Source organism: Mytilus edulis, chromosome 2, assembly GCF_963676685.1.
Source record: "Mytilus edulis chromosome 2, xbMytEdul2.2, whole genome shotgun sequence".
Taxonomy (NCBI): Eukaryota; Metazoa; Mollusca; class Bivalvia; order Mytilida; family Mytilidae; genus Mytilus; species Mytilus edulis.
In genome coordinates, this window is record NC_092345.1 from 62652714 (window position 1) to 62680035 (window position 27322).

A 27322-nucleotide genomic window follows, 5' to 3' on the forward strand; every position below is an offset into this window, starting at 1 on the left:
CACGAAGGCTTGCCATGAGATCCCAGAATATATAAGTTCGTTTGTAGTTTGGTCGTGACTATAATAATCTTCTGATGGATGCCAAGTGATGATATACGACCATGTGACATACATGAATATATATAAATGCAAAGTTGTATGATAGACAAAATTGTCTTTTTAAAATCTTAAAGCTTCATGAAGTGCAAGAACCTGATATGCATGAAATGGAATTGAACCGATCTGTCACGAAGCGTCCAAATCTTCTGGCATGCTTTCTAATTAAACGGAATATATTTCCTCTTGGCTCCTGCAATGCGGTTCTAATAGGATGTGGCAGAGGTCGTGCTTGTGGCAGAGGACGTGTTGGTGGCAGAGGACGTGCTGGTGGCAGAGGACGTGCTGGTGGCAGAGGACGTGCTGGTGGCAGAGGACGTAGTGGTGGCAGAGAACGTGCTGGTGGCAGAGCATGTGCTGGTGGTAGAACTACTTGTTCGGACTGAAAATAGAATATTTTATATCTCTGTACCTGTAGTACATAACTAAGCAAGTAAAATGGATATTTACAGTTCAGGAGTCGATTTCACAAAAACAAATCAGCATACATGTGCTAGCGATAAATCTTAGTCGTAAGGTTTTTTTTTGTGAAATCGACTCCAGTATTTTAATTCTTTATGCAATAATGTAAATGATGAGATTTAGCAACATCCTTCATCTTCCAGGTGCATGAACAAAAAGGCATATTTATCAGCGTGTAATATATGGTTCTTCATTTAAACTAACTAGAGAGCCACTAATCCCTTATGTGTTGAAACAATCTTTATCAGATATCAATCAACACTCTAAATTTCAGATATTTCGATTAGTATATGACTTATAAATGACATTGAAGAAAATACTTTCATATATTGTTAAATCTTCGTTTATCGCTCATGATTAATACCTAAAATGTAACATAATAAACTATAAAGATTAAAAGAAATAGCTCACAATTCAAGCACTTGAGAGAAAATAAAGAACTTAAAAATAAAGAACTGAAGAAGGTCAAAGGCCGAAACGTCTCAAAAAATTGGTTTATTATTACAAATATCTGACTAAATTAAAGAGATAAATATATTTACCACTTTTCCTAAGTCAATAGTGTCGTAGACTATCATTTGTTCAATTCTGGGATCTGCCAGAAAATTGTTGAACATCATAGCAACTCGTTTATCCTCATGTAATTTAGCTGACTTAGTACTGTTGATTACTGGTATCTTCAATAGAAATAAACAATATTATATCATTTTGTTTTGTTGTATTTTGTTGCCCTTTTTTTCTTTCATATTCATTCAACTATTAATAATGCATGTTCCTTCTCTTTGATCTATCCAAAGTCTTATGACCGTCAATTCGAATTATTTGGCTAATTACAAATTCTCAATTCTCAATTTTAAACAAAATAATGGTACTTGAGAATGGAATGGGGAATGTGTCAAAGTGACAACAACCCTACCATAGAACAGACAACAGCATAAGGTCACCAATAGGTCTTCAAACATTTTTTGGCAAGAAAAGCTAGTTTTGTCTATAAAAATGCAATAGTTGAAGATTCTGTAATATAAACCTTACCTTGGGGTCTGACAAAGTGGGTTGTACTGGTCTGACATTGATCCTTGTTACTTTCAAATTCGGTTTGTTATTTGGCACTTTTGGTTTGACTACAACCTTTAGAATACAAATAATGAAATTGTCTTAAAATCATTAAAGTCCATCTAAATGGCGTTTTTTTTTTATGTTCGATACATTTTTTTATTTATGTGTAAAAAAGTTAGGTGATTTGTATAGCTGACGACACGATAAGGATTTTGTTGAAAGTTGTTGAGATTGTACTGTAACGTGTTCGCAAACCGGTGAGAACCTTTCTAACCAACCAAACCAACCACAAGACCAGACAGACACCAACAACGAACCAAAAGAATTTAACAGGAAATATGAAGGCTCAGAATACATGAAATAATTACTAATACTGCTACTGCATACTGCATATCACACAAATATAGTTTCTAGGTCAGCGCAGTCTCCTTTTTATGCGTGTGTGTGTGAGACGGATTGTACTTTTAAATGTAATGTAATAAGGTATCAGATCCGCCTTTACGTTGATGCTCTGAATGCAAACACAAAATCGTTTCAAGTGTATAATAACTTTTATTCACCAGACATTATATTTAAAACAACTGGAACACGGATGAACAGAAAAAAATCTCTTAAAACAACAATCAGCAATTAACAATATTAAGTATAGACTAGACAAACAGATAATAATACTCTAAAACAGCTTCACCGAAAATCAACATTCAAGAAACACAGATTCTATCAGCAACTCTCCATATAAATACATGTAAAATACTACACAAATAAATAAGTCTCTTTGAGGGGGAGGACAGGGGTAAGGGAGACAGGGAGAAAGGGGTAGGAGAAAGGAGAAAGGGGGTTGGAGAAAGGAGAAAGGGGGTAGGAGAAAGGAGAGGAAGGCTGGGAGAAAGGAGAAAAAATAAAATATCTCTCCTTTTAAAAAAAATTCTAATATTTCAAGAAAAAATATCTCAAAAGGAGATGTTTTATTCTAATGGGAGAAAGGAGAACGGGGGTATGAGAAAGGAGAAGAGGGGTGGGAGAAGGGAGAAGGGTACCCCCCTGTCCTCCCCCTCCTCTTTCTATATCATAAAAATATATTAACAGCAACCTGAATATTTAAAACCAACGGACACTTTTGCCGACTTTACGCACCTTTCTCCTATTCAAAGTTGAAATTCATTATCAAACTTTATTCTCAAAAAATATAATATTTAGAAAACAAGAAAACTATTAAATTTCTGCATCCGTTAAATAAAGGCAACAGTAGTATACCGCTGTTCAAAACTCATAAATCCATGGACAAAAAACAAAATCGGGATAACAAACTAAAACCGAGGGAAACGCATTAAATATAAGAGGAGAACAACGACATAACACTAAAATGTAACACATATAGACAAAATCCCACGAGAATAACAAATATAACATATATATATAACATCAAAACCAAATACATGAATTTGGGATAGACAAGTACCGTGACACGTCTTATCGCAATGTGAATTTACACTCAAAAATAAGAGAAAACAAACGACACAACGTTATAATGTAATACACACAGAAACGAACTATAATATAACAATGACCATATTCCTGACTTGGTACAGGGCATTTTTAAAGGAAAAAATGGTGGGTTGAAAAACTGGAAACTGGAACAATTAAATGAACTGCTTGCATATATATATTGCAATATTCTGGAACTTAAACTGCTGCTTTAGAAAAACTGTACCTTGAAATTTATGAGACACGTAAATAAAGCTGCTAGCCGGCGGTAGGGACAAGCTGGAACTGACGTAAAATACTATGAATCTTACGCTAGTGTTGTTATTTCTCGTGAGAGAAATTCCAAATATGGGTGAAATCAAAGAAGGTACATATCTTTGCACTAAACGTCTGACCAAATGACGTCATTACAGCCCTATTACTGTGAAAAGATGCGCAACGTCGGTGCAAAAATAGTTCATAAGAACTTATTACAATAATCAGAATAAAACTCTATTCTACATAAACCTTACATCCCTATTTTGAAAAACATACAAAAATATAACTACAACGTGTTCAGGACAAATTCTGCGATTTCTATTGTCACTATATTTATAATAATACTCGTGACTTCCGGTAAAAACGAAAGTGAAAGTAACGTACAATTAATCAAAAGCTTTCGGTAAGAAAACACACGTTTTCTATCATTCTGGAACAGACAATATTAAAACGATTAAACCAGAATAGGTAATAATGAAATAAAATACACACATTTACTGCTTTAATAAAATAATACAAAGTAGGGTTGGAAGAACTTTAGCCAAAACTATGTTGTAGACAATATCAATATGACAATAAAAATTTAGGCACTGTTATCTGTCAAAAACGTCACAGTACTATTGTAGCCTACTTATAAAAAAGGAGATTCATTGTCGAAGTTGTATTATCAGTGACGTAGCCGTGGGCGGAAGCATATTAGTTGTATATGAAATGTAATGGCTGAGCAGTTGTCTTTATACATATTCATATGATCAAACTATTATTGCGTAAACCCCTGAGGGTTTACGCAGTATATATTGGACGATATATGTAGTCTTTCGGAACACCAGATGTTATTCGGAATACATCTGTCCTTTCTATTGCCACCTTTCATATACATGCGCAATAGCTTATCAATTGACCTGTTGAATAAGCATTAGCATCATGAGTTGCTATAGAGATGCAAAATTTATCATGACACAAGCTATGTTAATGAGCATTTGAATACTTCCTTGCACGCAATTGCAAGCTGCTAATATTTACCTTACATATATCCGTAATAATTATTTTAATTAGAGTCAAACGTTGAAACCTGGTTACCAGCTGTGTTAATTCATGAGATAAGATTTCATCTCAACAAGCAATGACATAACAAATTAAATGTGCCGCTTTAATAACGATTGATAACCTTAAAATTAATCATGCATGCAATTTTAGCAGACTTAACAGGATCGACGTTAAGATATCAAATGTTTTTTTTTATAGACACCGAGTGATGATAGATGTAGACAGAGATAACCAATAATAATTTCTATCATATATGGTCAGGAAACAGATTATCTAACTATATGTTCCTATTGTAATTTTAAAGGCTCTTCAAAATGTTCGTAAAAATAAAAATAAATAATTATTATTTCTTGAAGACGATCAGATGATGAATTTTCGGTTTTAATATATATTAAGTACGACAATGTAAAATAGTGCAAGGGGATTTTGAGCCATCTCACTGATCAGTGTAGGCTACACAGTACCCCCAAATGAACAGTATAAAACTATCCAGCAAGAGAGAAAAAGATGGGTCAATATAGAAAAATTAACAAGGCAACTTCAGTTCAATTTCAATATATACATGTATTATTATATAGATTATTCTAATGAATAAGTCAAATGTCAGAGGGAATATCTTTTTAAATATGGCAGGAAAAACAATTAGACAACTCTCCATGAAGTGTTAGACACAGTGTAGTCAAAGTTAGCAGTTACATGTATACTATACATGTAACTGCTAACTTCAAACCAGAAACAAAAAGCAAATATGAACTGCACCAAAAAAAGACAACCACCAAACAACATGCTTCTTACTTGGAACATTCAGAAAATATCTTCAAAGCGAGTTAAAATTTTTAATAAGTTTTTGTTTTTAACAAAAGCGTTTTGCCATCTAAAACTTTTAAGAGCAGAAAGCACACAACTTAAAATTGCCAATGCTTACTACCCTAAGCATCACAAAAATCTTGCAGAGCAGGTGTAAAGATATTAATAATGATCAATATCAAGCCATTGTTCAAATAACCATGAACATATCAAATTTTATAAAAAAAAAAAAAAAACCACCACAGCTATTTACAGGTTCACGTACTGCATTTCTTGAACACAAGTAATCATCACTTAATTACATTTCTTCACATTTGTAATTGAACTTTAGCCTAAAAAAATAACTCTTATAAAAAACCAGCACCTTAAAATGGAACATCCAGTGGTTGACTCAGCATATTGTCTTTCGGGAGAGAGAAGAAACAAATATTCTTTGGTCGTGGGCAATGATTCCTTAATGCGGGGATCACACATTGCCGATTATTGCTCCCGTTTGAGATCAGACAGCAATAAGACACGAAAAGTGAAAAAGTCGGATTACTATCCTCAATTATCTGGAATGTCCTATCATTGTCTGAACGCAGTCGTTTAAATTCGTAACAGATAGGCTACGGGTCGGGAATGGTCTTGATAGTTCGGCGAAGCACCCCGACATTTAGGTGCGTCCCGTAACATTCGGGGAAACTCAGCCGACTTTGTCTAGCCGGATGACAAGCGTGACTATGTCGTGGCAGATTCTGCTGTATCGGATAAAAATTCTAAGGTAGCAATACACAGTTAGGAGTTTAGTTTCGCATTATGGCCCCTGTGGATTTTTCAAATAGGAATGTTATTGTGTAATAAAATTCATTTTTAGACAGCTGAGTGCTAATTTAGCCTTCAAAGATGGTTTATAAGAGCATCAAGATTATTTTTTACATGTTTTATGGGCTATTTTCTGTTTGACAATCCGTATTTTCATAGCTAGACCGGCTATCGGTCCAGAAATTAATGTAATGTTTACAAACACTTTTTTTCTACACGAAGTTTCTGGCGCAATTTTACCAAAAAATGAGACGAAAGACATATGATTTTCATTGGATTTGCTGAATGATATATGTATACCGTTTCAGAAAAGGTATTACTTCAAGCGATTGAAATTCTACTTTTAGCCAAATTTTGGGGAAATATGTGACATCTTTTCCCCCCTTTTTGCAATATTTCATAACAAATAAATGCAGATTGTTGCCATGGATACACCCAAAAGAAATTATATTTTACCCTTTTATATACTGGATATAAAATCTATGGAAGATTCTGATTACATACATATGCACATATATGACACAAACAGTAAGCTTGATATTGCAAGAAAGCAATGAAAAGGGGATGGTAAAATCTATAAGGGCAAATTTTAATATTTTTTCCTAACTGTTTATTGCTACCTAACATTGTTCTGTGTTTTCTGGACGGTGTCCTGTGGAACGGGAATGATCTGGAGAAATTTTTCATTGATGTTTTTCTGCCGATTGAGTCCAGATTGCATCCAGATCTAGTCGATTTCAAACCGTCTTTGCCGAAATCGTTCCGGAACAGTCCTGTTATTAATACGAAATTCGCCAATGATACCCACCTCAGAGTCCCGACAATTACAGAATACAATACGACTGAGACCAGACAAAGACGTTTGCAATGAGATAGAGAGGATCGTGATAGAATTCCGTTCCGACAGTACCTGATCATCCCGAGTATGTCGACAGTTTTCGAACGGATAACTTCTGTCAGCGTCGGTTCACTGTCTGATCTCTGTCGGATTACATTCGGTAGAATCGGGATGCAGTTGTGACCAATTCGGTCGAATTTTACTTTGCGAAAGATACAAATCGGATTAGAAGCGGATTGAGAACGGGATTATCGTGAAAAAATTCTCTTGGAAACGGTTGAATATCGACGCTTCCTGAACAATATCTGATTGTTGTCGTGATTAATTAATTAAAGTTTGAATTTCCTTCCACGATTCACAGGATCTTGATCAGACTTTTGACAAATTTTAGTCCTGTCAAGGACGGCAGTAAAAATCGTGAATGTGTGATCACAGCTTTAGCGAAAATATATCAACCCACATTGAATTGTTATTTCATTAAGTAAACAATCAATGTCAGTTTTTAATTCTTATACCACAATAATTATATAAAACAATACATCTTAAGTAAACAATTATCTAATATTTAATACCAAACAAGCATTTGGGTTTACGATTGCATTTCTTTTTTTAAAGAAAGCAACTTGTCTATACTTTAGCCAAAACTATGTAGACAATATCAATATGACAATAAAAATTTAGGCACTGTTATCTGTCAAAAACGTCACAGTACTATTGTAGCCTACTTATAAAAAAGGAGATTCATTGTCGAAGTTGTATTATCAGTGACGTAGCCGTGGGCGGAAGCATATTAGTTGTATATGAAATGTAATGGCTGAGCAGTTGTCTTTATACATATTCATATGATCAAACTATCATCTATATTCATGGTGCCTTGACCCATGGATCTTAAAATCATCTAAGTTAAGGAAACAACAGCGCTGTTACCAGACTATTCTGCAGATTATATGAAGCAAAGGATCATACAATTTGCACAAAGAAGAATTCATTGTCACGCTCGGATACTTGAGCAAAAACAAACATGTTTAAACAAATTTTTCAGCTATGAGAACTAAAATTTTTGGAAATTAAAATTATTTAATAGTTCAGATAATAAATATAATTCGGTGAATATGGAATGAATAAACTCATCATAGATACCAGGACTAAATTCTATATATACGCCAGACGTGCGTTTCGTCTACAAAAGACGCATTGATATCAGTGAAGCACGAATCCAATCTAAAAAAGTTTTTTAAAAAAAGAAAAGAAAAAAGCCAATAAAGTACGAAGTTGAAGAGCATTGAGATGCAAAATTCCTAAAAGTGTTGCCAAATACAGCTAAGGTAATATATGCCTGATGTAGAATATTCAGCATGTACGTATAAGTTCATTCTATAGATTCGTGAGATTGAGTAATTCCATCATTCTACAACTCGCACCTTAAGGAGGGTGGTAATGGCGGTACCTTCTTGACGAATAACGGTAAAAATTCTAGAATTGCAAAGTTTGTACCACAGGCACTTGTTTCTATCAATGTGGGGTTTACTATCCATACCCATACGAAAATAACGTGATTTTTCGTACGAGTATGGATAGGGCTTAAATTAAAATATTGTTTGTTTGCAGTTTACCGACCGACCCTTGAAAATCCTCCCGACTGTGAAAATTTTATTGCTTTAAATTTGAAGAATTTTTTTTTAATACTTCTATTGACGCGATCCGGAACTTTGGGTCCTTTCCGGAAATGATTTAAAGTCTGGGTCAATTACGCATTTCAAGTTCGGTTTTTCTTAGCTTCCCGTCAAGCGTTCATGTTACCATTTAATGATAAAGCACATGGAAATTGTTTACAGGTATCCATGAAGTCACGGAGGAGTACTTTACGCTGTCGTCTCGTGTCAATTTTAAGACAAATAACAAACAAAAAAGTTTATTAGTAAACTGTTTATACAGATTCAGGCACATGTAATGATGTGTGATGATATCATTGACGATGATGCAGCGGATATTCATAACTGACACGATAACCATTCTGTCTCAAACAAATCGGGTACAGAATCTGTGGAGCCTGACTTTATGGAACCAATTTCAGTGGTTAAATAATTCGACAGCAGCTTAAAGTATGGCATATTTTCTACAAATCGTTGTGAAGACGACAAAGATGAAACCACTCCTCCGTGACTTAAATCTTCATGGATATCTGTAAACACGCCTGTACGGAGGAAGGGGTCATTTGAAATGTTAATGGAGATAGATCATGCCAAATCAATATGAATAAGAAGCAACCCTAACTACACAAAGATGTAGAGAAAATGAATGGTTAGCTTGAAAAATAAATATACTCTCTCTATATTCAATGATATTAAATCTATCTTCGATTGCAATGAGTATGCTCCTTTAGGATAAGGGGGCTGCCCCACTCATTGCAATTATTCTCTTTCTTACAATATTAAATATACCCAAACTGTGTGGCCTGTGTGAATTCAATTAAAAAATGTCCTTAGGAGCTATTCTGCCAATTTTTTTTATGCATTAAAAACATTTCAGTACAGACCATTTACTTTTAATGGGGTGCTATGGATTTCACCCCAAACTTTAGATTTCTTTGGTTTTCATTAAAGCCTGGCAAAAATATAACCTTATCACATATAATTAAATATTGTTAGAAATATGAAAACAGTCGAATGTCTTAATACTTTTTTTTCAAGTTGCCTTTTTTTCAATTAAGGAAGATTCAATGGTCATTTTTTTTTAATTAAAAATACACTCTTTAATACATTCAGGGCCGTAACTACATTGAGGCAAATGAGGCAAATGCCTCATGTTGAAAACTTCAAAAAAAAAGAACAGAAACAAAAAAATTGTCTTCATATCAAATCGTTTTCACGAAAAGTGTCTTGCAAAGAGCCAGAATGTTCTCTTCACTCTCTGGTGTCGTCCCTGCATGTTTTTCGTGATCCATGATTCTATTTCTATTTTACTTTTACCCTAGTTTTGTTTTCAGAGTTGATGGTCTATTGTTTGTTATTCTGTGTCCCGGGTTTGTCTTTTGTTCATTTATTGTCCTACTTTATGACGATAGTCTGAGGGTTAATTTCCATTGGTAAACGTGTGGTTTTGCAATGTTGCATGTTAACCGATGTCCAGACATTGTGCGACAAAATATTTTAAAAATATACGATGCTACTGGACACAGAAAAAAAAATGATCGTTTCTGCATGCATGGGGCATTGAACTTGATATCAAAGAATACAAAACTGACTCTTTGTGTAGACAAAACTAGACAGCTGACATGGTTTAAATTAAAGTAAGACGACCAATTCCTTGGTATCAAATCATCTATAAAAAAACATCACTGTATTGTCATATGACATTTTACATTGAAGGATTAAACTTGCATTAAGTCGTGTTCATACCCTTTAACAGAAAATAAAGGAATATGGAGAAAATGTGCACGGGAACTAATCTCACACAAAGTCAATGGATAGAAAAAATACAAATGACCAATGGTCAAAGTTTTTATTCCTGTTCTTCATCTTGGTAGTTGACGGACGGTCTTCAACAATAAAAGAATCATTAATACCGTAAAACAAGGTCAAGATGGTCCTTAGTGTCGACTTAGGCAGTACTAGTACTTTAAGTATATTACTGCACTATCACTATTAGATTTAAATCTAGTCATTATAAAATCACCAAAGTCTAAGCACAATACAAGACAAGAACAGACAGACAGACCCGGTTTTTATGACTATGAGACTTACGATGTTTGCTTTATCCTACATATCGGTCTGCTATTAAATGATGTTGTCCCCGTAAAACCTAAAAGTCCCAAATTACAATGAATCTATGTTTTTGCTTTGAGACCAGAATATTGTCGAAGAAAAAAATGGCTAAAATAATAATTGCGTTTCAATGTAAAAAAGAGTCCGGGAAACGCTCAGAATGCACGATTTTGCGTTATTTTTCTCAGAGCTTCTGGGGCCTTAAGCGGCCCCCAGACCCCTCGCTACGCTCGGCATATATATTTTGCCTCACTATTAACAGAGGCTAGTTACGGCCCTGACATTGTCTTATAAATCTTTAATATCTACATTTTTCTGATGAAAATACTCTTCTCATGAAAACATTCTAGTCAAGAAGCAAACATGTCTGAATATATTTCTTTAAAACAGTTCTAGTCATAATGACATTCCTTGTTTATAAGTGTTCCAGTATTTAATAATTATACCATATATTTTATGTCATAAATTGGATAATCACACTAAGTTTCAGTTTTGGTTGAAAAGTTTTTTATCTGAAAATGCCTGTTCATTTGATGTTTGTTTTCAGCATGTCCAGTGTTTGTTGTTTTAAAATGTTTTTTTTTTTCTTCACAAGAAACTTGGTTTAGTGTAACTGCTTGTTTAAACTGTATTTTGGCTGATAAAATAAAATATTTTTCCTACCTACCGACCCTTCAGTCTGAAGGTACAGTCGGAAAACTGCAAACAAACATATTTTTAAGGTTGGCCTAGTAAACCCCACATTAACAGAAACAATTAAGTGCCTGTGGTTTGTACTTTTATACTGTTTGTGTTTGTTTTTGGTATTTTTTCAAATATAAAAGGTACTAGTCTATTCTAGAAGATATGATCTGAACATCAATCCTAGTACAAGCTTATGCTAATAGATAATCTGCATTAACACAAAGATAGTACTTAGATAGTGACAGACTGTCAAAACAATGAATTCTGATAGCGTCTGCTATTGATAATGTTCAGGGACATTTTAGTCTAGGAAGAGAAACCAACAAATAATTGTGATAAAAAATTATATCAACTCTCCCCAAAGATACTCGTCCCATACTGAATATTACTGTTTTTCCTTATACGATTTATTACAATTATTAGTGGGACAGTACATCTTTGTCTATTACACATAAAAAAGAATACAAAGGCAGCCTGTAGGAGGTTTTGTAAGGGGAAATGAATTTTGTCTCAAAACTCTACTTTTTTCCATGTGCCTTGTTACATTTAAAGATTTTGAAAATTTCAAACCATCAAATTCGATAAAAGTTTGTGATTTTCAAGTTCAATAACCAATAAATGTTTAAACAACTTTTGGCAGGAATAAAATGACAAGGTTTTTTTCTGGCTAAATTTGAAAATAAAAGTGTTATCTGAGCTTGCCAGACTTTTTTCTGTATCAATTATTAAAAACCATTTTGTTACATTCAGGCTATTTGTATTACCATAATATTTCAGATTTACTTTGAAACATGTTTCCTCTATGCAGTTTAACAGTCAGGGGTATTTCTAATGACAACATGTGCAAAAACACTAAATGATTTTACATAGTACTAGTGTTTTCAACCGTTTTGTAGGGTACGTAGTCCCAGCCTTAACATAGAATGAAACGGTGAATTCCATTAAGACTTTGGCAGATGATGCATGAACCCCTACCTTTTTAATGATGTTACTATAAGAAAAATTAAACGAGAGGAAGAATTTGGTGTTACCAAGGCCTACCCCCTTAACTCCAAAAAAACTAAACTGATTGTCCAAACGCAGAAATTATTCAAGCCACACTCGGCACAGTCCTTTTGAAACCTGTTTGTTCAAGCCAGTCACACATTCAAAACTCAACAAAGTACATGTTCGGTTGCTAGTAATCAAAGTAACCGCCTACCATTACTTAAGCTCCCAACTTTCAGGCAAATTTCAAAATTGCAAACATTCTGGAGGCCGTTTCACAAAACAACGTTCGACTTAGATGGATCGTAATTACACTGAATTTTTCATGACTTACGATCAATCTTAGTCGTAAGTTTTTTTGTGAAACCGACTCATAAAACTGACTATTAGTCCGCTGTACATCTAAACCTGTCACTTACAATTTGATTTGTTGAAAGCACAGCAAGCACAGCAATTTAGCATAAGAACCAATAGCAGGTTACTGTGTTTCACCCTTACAATTTGTTTAACGACGAAATTTGTTGAATGAAAGATACGTTAATCAAGACAAAGTAGCAATGCATTCATGCAAGGAATAATTTATTTATTAGAAAAAATAACGTCTAAAATCAGCATACAATCTAACAAAGTTTTTACGACAAGATGGAAGGTTATGTCAGGGATTGCAAGCTTTGCAAGCTTTGTTTTAGACATAGAAAACATACGATGCGTTACTAGTATCAGTTATCATGGGCAAAACAATTCATATCCGCTGGAAGTTACACGAATAATAATGATCTATACAGGAATTTATTTTAAAGAACAGACCTTGACGACCGTACTATTTTACTTGTCCATTGTCGACGTCGTACTGTCAGTGACGTCGCCGTGGGCAGAAATACGTCGTGTTTTAAAAAAATCAAAATTGACTAGCATCTATACATGTATAAAAGTATGGATTTAAAATTTGAAAGCTGTCATTTCCATGATTTCAAAAACAACAAAAATATGTTTCTTTTATATTCAGTCACTTATACAGAGATATTTATTGATTTGTTTCACTGTTTGATATTTTGTTCATCCATATTCTAAGTACAATGAAGCTAGGTCCGACGTTACGCACGGTATTCGGTTTATGTTTCATTTGACCATTTCTTGATGCATAAATATGACAAAAACAAATCAAATCTACGCATTATTGAATAGTAACTTGTCTTGATTTTTCATTTGAATCGAAATTAAATAAAACCTGATTTAAATAAATTTAATGTTATGTCTCATTATATGATTAAACAATGATTTTGTGTTCATAATTTGAAATATTTGCCGTGTAAGACGTAACAACAAGCGCCAACCATCCAAATATAAACGAAGAAAAAATACTAACTACTGAATGGATTTCGATAAAATTTGTACAGATGGGATATGATATGATCATATTTATTATGTTAAACGGTCACGATAAATATCCTGTCAGTTCGCAATCTATCAGCCATTTTCGAAATTCCATATAGCTGTAAGATTTGAAAATTCGAGTACACAAAAATGAAAGCTAACACTTCAATAATATAATATTTTCATATAAATAATAGGAAAAGTTCGCCACCTCTACATAAAAATGTGATTTTATTGAATTTTACAAAAATATTTTTATTTTTAACATAGCTTCTCCCATTTTATTTTTTTCAGTATTATCCGTGTCTCCCGTAAATGTTACCATAGAGCCATTGTTTAAGATTTTTGAGTACGATGATAATTTAGGGTATTTTAGATTTGTGACAGACAAATGAACTATGCAAACAAATGTTATTACTGAATGTGATTTTTTTTAAAGATTTGGTTAAGCCTTCAAGGTTAAGGACACGCCAAATTTTTCATTTATTTCCATCAAGTTGTCCATGTCTCCCGTAAATGTTACCACGTCCAAATTAAACGATTTTTGCACGGAACGTGAATGTAACGTTATAATATATAATTGTATTTCCCATTTACTGAAAGTGTAGCATGTTGTGTCTTTAGCATTTGACATGTTCTGTGTGATGATATTATTTTGGGAGATATTTTTTTTGAATAATTATTTTAATCAACAAGAAAGTTTGACTCCATCAAAATTTTTAAGCCATTTGCTGATCGTAAAAGCGTCGGATAAATAAAAGTATCATACAAAAGATTAGGTATTTTTAATGCAAAAGAATTGCATTTTAAACCAAGTCACACAGAAATTAACAACTGTAGGTCACCGTACGGCGGGTTCAACAATGAGCAAAGCCCATACCGCATAGACAGCTCTAAAAGCAAGATTCAATCATGATTTTCTTGATATGATCCAGCGATTTTCATGTGTTAATTTACATGTAAATTTATCAAAATATTACTCTAAATTTTCGGATGAATATATATGTAGCACAAGCTTTAAACATGCCGAAGCTTTCTTTTTTGGATTCTAGTAACATAGATGCGTCTGCTAGTACGATTGTATATGTTGTATACACTAAAAGTCATTTCCACGCATCCGACAAACAGACGCATTTGAAATTACTTGAATTATATTTCAAGGACTGTAGATCACTTTTTAATTTTAAATAAAATCAACAATTCTAAACTGCCGTTTTCATTTTAAAATCTGACGATGAAACTAGAATTATAGATAAAGCAAACAGAGGATAAATAGTAGCTGTTGCTGCAATTGACCTAGACAAGGATTATTTTTCATTATAATCTTTTTGAAAGACACATATTTAAGATGTTGATAATACGAATAAAATGACCCTGAAATTATATTCGCGAACTGTAGTTAGAAAACTAGTTGAAGGTATATACTCTTGAAGCAAAAAAAGCTTTTGTACTGGCTGTTTCCAATCGATATAAATGCCTAGTCCTAGATACTTGTGATGACGGAATTCTGAGAATCATAGAGGATATATAAATGCATTTTGCAACAATTGACATGTTTTGGCAGTGACAAATATTTGAAATATACACTTTCATTTTGTTAAGAATATGATGTCAAAAATATATACTAGTATTCAATCATTATTACTTTGGAGTGTCAAGAACTCGTTGGAAGTACTTGATAAATTGCATGCTTATATTAGTGATTTTGAACCTGTTCAAAGTTTTGATTTTTCTACCTTATATACCACATTGCCTCACATTCTCATTAAGAAAATGTCCACACACCTAATTAAATGGGCATTTAAAAAGTCAGAATGTGAATATATATGTTCAAACTCTTTTAGGTCATTTTTTAGTAGCAATAAACAAAAAAAATATGCCAATTGGACATGCTTTGATACTATATCTGCCCTTGAGCTTTTACTAGATAACATTTTTGTTCGCTTTGGAGATTCCGTATATCGTCAGATTATCGGAATTCCAGTGGGAACTAACTGTGCACCACTTATTGCGGACCTTTTTTTTAGTGCTATGAGTTAAAATTTATGATAAAAATCAGCAAAGACCCATCGAAACAACATCTGATACACAGATTTAACAATACTTTTAGATATTTGGATGATATTTTGGCTGTCAATAATGACGACTTCAGTATGTATACTAAAGAAATTTATCCTATTGAACTTACTTTAAATAAAGTTACATATGTAATACTAACAATGACCACTGTCCTTTCCTCGGTCTTGATATCTATATCATTAACGGAAAGCTTAATACTAAAATTTATGATAAAAGAAATGATTTTTCATTTCCTATCGTTAATTATCCATTTTTAGATGGTGACGTTCCCTTGTCACCATCTTACGGTGTTTATATATCTCAACTTGTACGACTCGCTGTGTATGTAACAATGTTTTAGATTTTAACGAGAGAAATATATGTATTACTGAAAAATTATTACAGCAGGGTTTTCGATATCACAAACTAGTCAAAACATTTACTAAATTTTATCATCGGTATAAGGACATCATTCGTAAAAATAGCTCAACATGTAGACTTTTTATACGTTTAGGTTTTTTCACATCCAATTTTTTATGGAGATATTCTTTATAAAGCACAAAAATGTCAGTATTCACTTTAGAAGCTAACAAAACCTTTAAATAGACTTATTAAGAAGGGATATAGTTACGATACTGTTGTCAGGTCATTAAAGATTGCAGATTTTGGCGTTAATATTGATTCACTTATAGGGTCTTTGCATCGGAACTAAACACATTTATTAAAAAACCAGTTGTTAACATGACACGGGTTATGTTCTTCTCATATATGTTATGATGGAATGATACTAAACCCTAACGGGAAGGATTGTGTATTATTGTCATTTTGTTTATTTTCTTTGGTTACATCTTCTGACATCAGACTCGGACTTCTCTTGAACTGAATTTTAATGTGCGTATTGTTATGCGTTTACTTTTCTACATTGGCTATAGTAACACTGGGAGGGTTAATATCTCATAAACATGTTTAACTCCACCGCATTTTTGCGCCTGTCCCAAGTCAGGAGCCTCTGGCCTTTGTTAGTCTTGTATTCTTTTTAGTTTTAGTTTCTTGTGTACAACTTGGAGTTTAGTATGGCGTTCATTATCACTGAACTATTATATATATATTTGTTTAGGGGGCAGCGGAAGAACGCCTCCGGGTGCGGTAATTTCTCGCTGCATTTAAGACCTGTTGGTGACCTCCTTCTGTTGTCCGTTCTATGGTCGGGTTGTTGTTTCTTTGACACATTCCCCATTTCCATTCTCAATTTTATTATGAAAATAACTTCTATTGTTGTCTTATTCATATTTACGCCATTCATCCTTCAGTTAGATCTATGTCACTCAATTTACTAACATGTAACAATCTTTAGTTTACAAGTATATATATATATTTAAAATAATATTTTTTTCAACTTTTTGGTGAACTGATATGAATTATAGGTACATTCAACTTTTCAAAATGCCCATGGAAGTTTTGCGTGCAAGATTGCTCTTATAGTCTTAAGAAAAACTTCAAGGGGGCATTTAAATGCATTTTAGAAGTGTGGGTTTTTTTTTTTGGCTTTTTCATACTAAAAATTCTAAAGCAATTGTAAAATTAACTGTTTTGTTTAAAATTCTAAATAAATAGCTCTTGCAAAATTTCCATTTGGGAGATTTCATGGGGGAAATCCCCCACAAATAGTGAATGTTGGCAGATATGCCTGTTCTTACAATTATTGTCCATCAGGACCAATAAGTGACTCCACAATCTAAATAGAAAGGATTTAATACCTTAACTTAAAAAAAATACCCTGAGTAGCAAAATGTAAATATCAATGGCAGAACAATTGGTACTAATTCTGCAAAGACGATATTATAATTAAGAATTGAATGCTTATTTTTGCAAATTTATTGGGTTGTAAAAGCGTTGACCGAAGTACATTTTGTATGAAGCGCGGAAGCGCTTCATTCTAAAAATGTACGCACGGTCAACGCTTTTACAACCCTATAAAGTTACAAAAAGAAGCATTCAATACTTATAATTACATTTTTCAGCTATGATTATGAAAACACGAATTTTATATATTTTATTATTTAATTCACCTGTGCACTTTATTGTTGGAGCACGTTTTATCATGAATGAAAAGTTGTATTGAGCAATGCAACTACTTACGGAATAACACGAGATGAGCAGTTAGCCAATCAGAATAAAATATTATAATGAAACATACATCTAATGTAATTATTGGGTGTTGTTAAGAATTGCACATGAGGTGTTCCCGCTACCGCTCTCCATGTACACGACGTCACCGTTGTTGTGACGTTAGCTTTTCAGAGTTCAATACATGTATCATTGCAAGCAGACGTTCTTATTTACTAAGCCTTAATTTGTGTCCGATACAACCACTCTACGATATTGGTGCCGTGACCAGGATGAATCTGAAGCTACGTTCGATACGAGCAGGACATAGGAGTTCAGTTTCCAGACTTATAAAGAAATTTGAAGACGTTCAACAAGAAGAAGATGGAACCGTGGACACGGAGGATTTGTCAAACATATTGGATAGTCTGAAACGGAAGCAAGAAATATTACGCAAGTTAGATGAGGACATAGTACAGGAACTGGACGACGGAGATATTGAAACAGAGATCGTTGAAGCAGATGAGTATGCATTTAACTTAGAAGGTAAAATTCGTCAAGTCAACAGATTTATCTTAGTCAAAACTACAGCGTTGAATACACACGCAGAAAGTTTTACTCCACGCATAGAAACTACTCAACCCGTTCATACTATAAACTCTTCATATACAGAACATCAGAACAATTCAAATTACCGTTTGTCAGATTTTCGCCCATCCTTTAGCTCAACTAGTGAATACAACAAACTACCCAAGTTGAATCTCCCTACTTTCGATGGAGATATACTTCAATGGCAGTCATTTTGGGACTCATTTGAGACAGCCGTGCATACGAACCCAACCTTAAGCAACGTCCAAAAATTCAATTATTTGAAATCGTTACTTCACGATGAAGCTCTAAAATCAGTGACAGGTTTGCGCTCACTAATGCAAACTATGAAAAGGCAATTTCCCTATTACAAGAAAGATATGGTCAGCAACATAAAATTACACAGAGGTATATGCAGGAACTTATTGATATTACGTCGCCTAGGTACACACTTTTCAACCTCCGACATTTTTATGACAACATTGAAATTTACATAAGAGGTTTAGAATCACTAGGACAAACTGATGATTCATACGGAGCGCTGTTAGTGCCAATAATATTGAACAAACTACCAGGGGAAATTCGAAAAAACCTAGCAAAAGAATTTGGGTCCACAAACATACGCTTACCAGACTTACGAAAAGGCATATTTAATGAAATAAATATCATGGAAGCCGGTAACTCAACAGACAGTCATGAAAATCCTACCGCTACTGCAGCATTTTTAACGAACACAATACCGCGAAATCGACAATCAAGTCACAACCACCAAAATAAGAATCACCAAAACACTAACTTCAAATCTAAACAGTGCGATTATTGTCACGAATCACACGCCTCGGTAAACTGTACCAAAGTTGTTGAATATAAAGACCGGATATCAATAGTCGAAAGAGACCGCTTATGTTTCAACTGTTTAGGACATCACAATTTGGTTGATTGTAAGTCAATCAAATCATGCAGAAAGTGTGACAAGCGTCATCACACAAGTTTATGTAAAGATAATACACATAATGATTATCTAGACAGTGTAAATGTAAGTACCATACAACACAACGCGAAGGAACCGGACACAATTTCACATTCACAGGCAACCACGAATGTTTTGCTAAAAACTGCAATTAATCCAGTAAGATCGGGACGACACTGTTCAGATACCAACATTCTTTTTGATGAAGGAGCACAGAGATCGTTCATCACAAAAGACCTAGCCGCTAAATTACAGTTATCAATAACTGGCACAGAGACTTTAAACTTATCCGGATTTGGGGACAGTGCAGAAAGTACAAGAATTAGACATTTAAAAACTAGTATTATTTATTTGCTCACAGATGAAGGACAATTGCCGATCAGAGTATTGATCGTACCGGAAATCGCCGCACCGCTCAAAACGTACATCCGTAAAGCCGCTAAATTGCCGTATTTATCAGGAATAGAACTCGCGCATCCAGTTACCACGAACGACAATTTTCACATCTCATTACTCGTAGGAGCCGACTACTATTGGTCAATTGTAGAAAACCATATTATTAGAGGCGAGGGACCTACTGCCGTGAAATCCAAAATTGGTTATTTATTATCAGGACCACTTCACAGTACACCAAGATACAAACACCAGCAAACATCTACAATGAATTTGAGGATATCACAAAATACAGAAGAATGCAACCCGGGGAAGTTTTGGAAGACAGAATCATTTGGCATTGAACCTATTGACGAGAGGACAGGGAGAAGGAAAGTATTAGATTCATACCAGAAAACAAGTAACCATGACAACAGACAGTTCGCTACTTTATCCCGGAAAGAAAATCATCCACCTTCACCAGTGAACAAAGAGATTGCAAAGTGGAGAAAAGAAAATGTAATTAAAAGACTTAAAAAGGAACCGCAATTATTATATCCACTAGATCTGGTAGCTGAAGAATACACAGGACCACATGGTGAAATACTACCCGCAGGACGAGCGAAGACCAAAGCAAAAGAATAGATAAAATATGGACCAAATGAGACTATCGTTTAATTTCATGGACTGTTAACTATTCGTGCTTTATTACAGAAATAATTTTATTTTATTCGTGCTCATGATCAAAGACAGTTAAAGCTATTCAAAGTTTTCAGAGACAGTAATTCAAAGTGAAATTTTCATAATTTATTTTCATTTTATTGTAATTAAATTCATTTGCGGGCCCCCAGAATGTTAAGAATTGCACATGAGGTGTTCCCGCTACCGCTCTCCATGTACACGACGTCACCGTTGTTGTGACGTTAGCTTTTCAGAGTTCAATACATGTATCATTGCAAGCAGACGTTCTTATTTACTAAGCCTTAATTTGTGTCCGATACAACCACTCTACGATAGGTGTAAACCTTCAATCTGAAATCTCAGATAAGCTTAAATTTAAAAACCAATAAAAAATTAAAACATTTTACCTTATTTTCTTTCAGTTTTTTTTCCAGAAATGGCTCTTCTATTAGATTAGCTCGTACCATTTCTTCATGTACTAGTTTGTTAATCTCAGTTGTTGTCATGGCTTCTTCACATGCCTCCTGTAAGAAACAAATGATAATAGTAAACCGCATGTGCTTGTAAGCTCCAATCTAGTTTTTATTAAGTGTAATAGCGAAATAAGTATGTAGCTTTGAAATAGGATTTAAAATAAAAATGAATTCCTCAGAAATAAACGAAAACGGCAAAATTGAGCTAAAAAGTGTACACTGAATTTAGAGAGGAAGAAAAGTCTAAAGGAGTAGGTTCAGTAAGACCCCTTTTTGGCCCCAAAATATAGCAGTTTTGGAAAATTGTGAAATTGTTATCTTTAAGCTATATTTTGGAAAGTAAAATGCTTCTGCTACATAAATATGAGCTGTTTTTGACAATACAATGCACAAATATCGCGTTCTAGCATCATTAAGTCATGGTAAATTTGTGAAATCTTCACAATTTTAGCATTTTGGTTAATTTTTAGACGGTTTCCGTCTAAAATGAAAGTGGCCGCATTCGTGTTCATTCATAATATTGAAATGCAAGTTGTATTTGATGATAATACAAAACATATATAAAGGTCGAGGAGGAACACGGATGCGGCCACTTTCATTTTTGACAAAAAACATCTGAAAAGTGACGTTTTTTTGGCATATTTGATAGATTTTTCATATTTAAGCTTGAATCAGAGCGTTTTTAATGACTAAATCAGTTAAAATCTTTCACATAAACTAATCGAATCAATTGAAATAGACACTTAAGTGTTTAAAAAGTGTCCAATAACTTTCGTTAGATGAACCTGAAATTTGAGACCAAAATCGGCCCTTACCGGACCTACTCCTTTATCAGATCTTTCAAAAATGCGGAACATTTCGTAGTAGGCTGGATTATGTTTTTGTTTATCCAGAAACAGCAGGAATGTGTCAAAATAGTTACGGCACATGCGCCTGCAACATTTTACGTTATAACTTGACATTAACTATAGCGACTTGATAACTTTTTTTTTTGGTTTGAAGAAATTATATGATTAAAGTATCTATACACAACGAAAACGTTATGCAGTGTGAAAAATAAAATAAATGTAAAAAAATAACAAATTATAAAAAAATGTATGTGTATATAAACTACCAACATTTACCTTCTTGCTGTTCTTGGTGACAGGTTTAGTGAAGATCTTGTTGGTATTCAACTGCTCTAAATCTGTTTTACTATCAATCTTTTCAATGGGCATCTGACTTCCAACGACCTAAAACAGTTAAAATTTGCTTGCTAATAGACTTCTATAATATCCAGTGGCAAATATTTCGTGCGCATCCAGTATGAGACTAGCTGGAATAATGTGACCCGAGTTAATGTCATATGTGTTTTACCATATAATGGTAAAGTAAATTAATTTTGACGAGAGAGATTCGTAAACTAAGTTTGTCTTACAATCACAGTGTTGCCGAGTTGTTTAACTGTGCTCTAAATAAGTTCGGTAAATAAGATGGGTCATTTAAAAAAAATGTCGAATTTTCAGTACACCCATGCTAAAAAAAAAATTCTAATGGAAATTTCATTTGTAATGGTTTAAATGAAAGCTTGTCGGATTTGTGATTCAGAACATTAATAATAAACACACCTTACATCTATTTTGATAAGATTAAACTGCATTTAGTCCGATTTTGGGGGTATTTGTGTGCGTACAGTGTCAGAAAAACACATTTCAAATGGTTTTTTTTCCGATTTTCTGATCGCCTTGATATCTGCAAAAGAACTTTTTAAGAACGTTAATTATTACTCTAACGAAAAATCGTAGCATCTTTATCATTGTATGTAACATATTATCTACAAACTAAATTCAATCAGCGTACGAGAGGTTCATGTCCATCCTGTTACCGCTACTTAAACCAGCCGTTAAATTATTCTCCATATGAATATTGAATTAGTCAGTGTTAATTTCAACAGTGTAAAGTAATCTTTACATTTAAAACGCTTCGTTTCTTCAACGACAGTGTAGAGAAAAGAAATTTCAAGACATTAAGTGAAAAAAATAGAGTGTACTTTTTTTTCATGTCTACGCTGTTACCAACAATTTTGATTAATTACACCAACAATATGCTTGTAAAAAGTGCAATAACGTGTTGGAAACCAAATTCACAATAGAGAACCATAATCACTTCACCAAAGGGAGTAACTATTTCACAACAGCAATCAAAAAACAAAGAAATTAGTCTATCCTGTTACTATGGTTGCTATGGTTACAGTAACAGGATAGACAATTGAAGACAAAAACGTCGTTAAATTTTTTATCTTAACATATAGGTGCAAAACGAATGAAATATTTCGTTGTTTGAACTCATCTTAAGGTTATAACGTCTTAATCTTCCCAACTAAGCATTTGCAGGTGCAATACGGGTATCGGTAACAGGATAGATAAAAAGGTAACAGGATAGACTTTTATTTAAGAATTGAATGCTTCTTTTTGTAACTTTATTGGGGTGTAAAAGCATTGACCGAATTATATTTTGTATGAAGAGCGGAAGCGCTTCATTTTAAAAATGTGCACACGGTCAACGCTTTTACAACCCTATGAAGTCACAAAAAGAAGCATTCAATACTTATAATTACATTTTTTAGCTATGATCATGAAAACACGAATTTTATATTTTTTTTATTTAATTCACCTGTGCACTTTATTGTGGGACCACGTGTTATCATGAATAATAAGTTTTATTGAGTGATGCAATTGATTAAGGAATAACACTGATGTGCAGTTAGCCATTCAGAATAAAGTATTATAATGAAACATACATCTAATGTAATTATATAGTGATATATTAGAAACGTACGTTCCTGTTACCAATGAAATAAAGAGAATAGTAAAGGAACTTATGAGGGATTTACTTGATGTTAGGTTTATTTGAAAGGGTGAAAAAATTCTGAACAATATAATTTGAAAAGTTAGACTTTCATTACTGGTGGTAATTTTTACAACCTTTGAAAACCAATTTTTAGAGGCATTTTTCAGTATAACCTGGAAAATTGGCAAATAATCTATTATTTTGCAGAATGAATATATATAGAAGTTTATTCTCTTGAAAACTATCTAATTGGCTACGTAAAACAAGCTTAACATTTTATCTAAACCTTTTCTTAATAACCCAAAATTTCTTTTGAAAATGGTAACAGGACAGACAAAATATTGTACCACCGATCAAAAAATGTGTCTTAATATGTTGTTTTTAAAGTACTGTTTGTTTTGATTTGCTTATGTAGAGGGTTGTTTGAATAAGTAACTTTTCAATAAATTTTTCAAATTTCGATATTTTTTTTAAATGACCGAGATAGTCCTCTGTTAGAAATCATTGTACGAATTCTAATGACCCTAACAATAAAGGGTCCGAAAGAAAAGGCTATTCGTTAAAAAATAGGACATGTGTGTTAATCTAGGTATAATGTTTACTTTTGTTAATAAAGGTTAAAAATATGAAAATTTAGATTTGTCTTTGTAAATAATTAAAGACTTTCTACAGAGAAAACCCGAAACAAATCAAGTTTAATATATAAAAAAAGGGGGGAAATCCATCCATGACAATATCAGTACATTCAAAACTGAGAAGATATGATATAATTGCCTATAAGACAGCTCTCCTTCAGAGATCAAGATAATCAAAAAGCAATAAAATGTCTTCAACAATGAGAATAACTAACACCATATAGTCAGCTGTAAAAGGCCCTGTAAAATAACTATTATTTCATTTCGGTTAATCATCTCTTTTGAGATAAAAAGGGCCACATGATATTCTTTATACCGGTCGTTAAAATCTCTGTTAATGACCGATGGGGCGTGTTTCTCTGTTAAGGGAGGTGTCCCTTTAATAAAACATTTTCTTCTTTTTCAGTTTTATATTTAAGTTGTTGAATTGGTTACCGCATGTGTTTTGAAATGATAAAATTAGAAAAAACTTTATTCAGTATTCATATACTAACAAATTGCACTTAAATGAATGGCAGTGACATTTACTAGTAGCTACATGTATTACTACGACTGGTCTTCACATTTTGGTATAGAAATCGTACCATTAACTCGAGTTTGCTCTGAACATTTGAATTTATGAGAATTTATAAAACAAAAAACATGGTTCTTGAATGAAATAAACATAACAGTTATTACGGAACTGGCTATTATCGTGATACATGGACTGCCCACAGGACTGTGACAGCGATAATGACATCGATTACGACTCAGTCATTATCACAGTCTTAGTTAATACCACTGTCCTGTGTGCAGTCCAGTGTATCACGATAATAACTAGTTTTTCAATAACTATTAATGTAATTAACATATGATCAACAAAACCTTCTAGAAATGAGTAGTCTTATTACGTTTATGCTAACAATGAATATATTATTTAAAAGCATTGGGGTATGAAGATGAGCGAATGTAAAGTCCATTTTCACTGTATAAGCAAATAGAATGTAGGGGAAGTATAAATTAGGGGTTCGTGTTGCTTATTCTTTAGTTTTCTATGTTGTGTCATGTGTACTATTGTTTGTCTGTTTGTCTTTTTTTTCATTTTTAGCCATGGTATTGTCAGTTTATTTTCGATTTATTAGTTTGACTGTCCCTCTGGTATCTTTCGTCCCTCTTTTACTTACACATAATTCTTCAAAGTCTTCTGCTTCTTCTGAAAAATCACTTGAATAACAAAACTCATCTTCACTGCTGTTAATTACAACCCCAACACTACAATTAGAATCATAGTCACCATCAGACAGATCAACATCCGCATGCAGTTCTCGAAAAATGGAGCTTATTGTTCTCTGATTTCTCGGATTATCGAAACTTTCGCTGAGAGACATTTTTCGACTTTTAACATCGACGAATTTACGAAAAGTGAAACGTCGCTAAAGGGGTCGTTAAGTAGAGCTGATAGTGACGTTCTCTCACAAAGGACTGTTTGTTGTATATGAAAGTTCTACTGATCAGGCATGATACCATTGCCGATACACACGTTGTTTGTATAAATTAATCAAAAGCGTAGTAGTATAGTTTAAGCTTTTGTTGTTGTTGTTTTTTTTTTTGTGTGTTTTTATGTTTTTTGTTTGTTTGTTTGTACTCTCAGATTTGTAAATAATGTCTTTTTTGTTGGGATATATATTAAGTACCCGACAAGATCCTCTCTGTGTATTATTTGTATTTTTATTCATCTGATGACTTAAGCCTTTTTTATAATTCGTTCCTATGTTGTACTGTTACGCCACTGTTCCAGTTTAGGGGGAGGGTTTGAATCTTGCTAACATGTTTAACCCGCCATATTCTGTATATATGACTGTGCCTTTCCCAAGTCAGGAGCCTGTAATTCAGTGGTTGTCGTTTGTTGCTGTGTAACATATTTTTTTTCGTTCATTTTTTGTACATAAATTAGTCCATTAGTTTTCTTGTTTGAATTGTTGTACATTTGGCATTTCGGGGCCTTCTATTGCTGACCATGGGCTTTGCTCATTGTTGAAGGCCGTATGGTGACCTATACTTGTTAATTTCTGTACCATTTGGTTTCTTGTGGAGAGTTGTCTCATTTGCAATCATACCATATCCTCTTTTTCATATTCAGTTCAAATATCAATTTCCTATCAATATTTTATTGCAATCACTAAACCCCGCCCCTTCTCTGTACATAAATTTGAAGAAATAAACTTTTGGTTTACGATAGTCATAACTATGTATACTAACGTGATCATATGAAATATTGTTTACCCTCATCAACTTTTATAAAACATGTTCTCCTAACCCATATGATTATTTGTGTGCCACCTATTCATATTGACGGTCGTTATAATATAAGTGATACCTTTTTATTATTGGCTAAAAAGAAATATGCAAGTACAAAGTTTAAAAAAAAAATATAACAATAAATAATGGGTTCGGGCAAACAAGCTGAAATTGATAGTTAATCCAATGGAAATATTCCAGCAGTATCGTACTAAACGGAATAACTATTGAAGCGAGTTTCGTGTAAATCAAGCAAACAGTTACACTTTGTACCAGTGACCACGGTTGGTGGAGGATTGGGCGCTCGCAAGCATGTTTAACCCCGCCATGTTCTAAATGTGTCGGTCCCAATCCAGGAGCTTGTCTTTTTTTCTGAATTTTATATGGACAGGCGAGACATAACTCTATGTCATCAGTTTATTATTTTTTTCCTGTAAGGTATTATTGACGTACTATACTAATAATATACACACAATTGATTATTAATTGTCATTTTATAAGTGTTTTATTCAAATTCTTATGAATGTGGACTTAAAACCTATACGATTTAGCATTGCCTTATCAAATATATAAATATCAACATAAAAAAAATGCTTACAAAAAAAAAACAAAAAAAAAACAATTTTGTAAGCGTATGGTAGGACGACAACGTTGATGCTATGAAATATGAT

General features: G+C 33.4%; 2 protein-coding genes across 3 annotated transcripts in view; one reads left to right on the top strand and one right to left on the bottom strand.

The window, feature by feature from the left end:
• LOC139512619 (nose resistant to fluoxetine protein 6-like) overlaps window positions 1–27322 on the top strand; it is a 499632-nt gene that overhangs the window by 325848 nt on the left and 146462 nt on the right. The window lies entirely within an intron of this gene.
• Window positions 50–25781, bottom strand: LOC139512628 (uncharacterized). 2 transcript variants are annotated; one of them, XM_071300374.1, is made up of 6 exons: window positions 25538–25781; window positions 22035–22142; window positions 20845–20961; window positions 1591–1686; window positions 1101–1235; window positions 50–478 (listed from the first exon to the last, which is right to left on the bottom strand). In XM_071300374.1, exons 1-6 carry the CDS (start codon window positions 25739–25741, stop codon window positions 176–178), a joined length of 963 nt encoding a protein of 320 aa, XP_071156475.1. In that variant the 5' UTR covers window positions 25742–25781; the 3' UTR covers window positions 50–175. The 2 variants fall into 2 exon arrangements, with proteins under 2 accessions (XP_071156475.1, XP_071156476.1); XM_071300375.1 differs by lacking the exon at window positions 1101–1235.

Excerpts from the sequence above, each read along its gene's own strand:
- LOC139512628 (XM_071300374.1), bottom strand. The coding sequence starts at position 25,741 with ATGTCTCTCAGCGAAAGTTTCGATAATCCGAGAAATCAGAGAACAATA. Across the intron at positions 20,962-22,034 it reads TCACCAAGAACAGCAAGAAG|GAGGCATGTGAAGAAGCCAT; the intron begins GTAAATGTTGGT and ends TGTTTCTTACAG. Across the intron at positions 1,687-20,844 it reads AAAAACTGAAAGAAAATAAG|GTTGTAGTCAAACCAAAAGT; the intron begins GTAAAATGTTTT and ends TGTATTCTAAAG.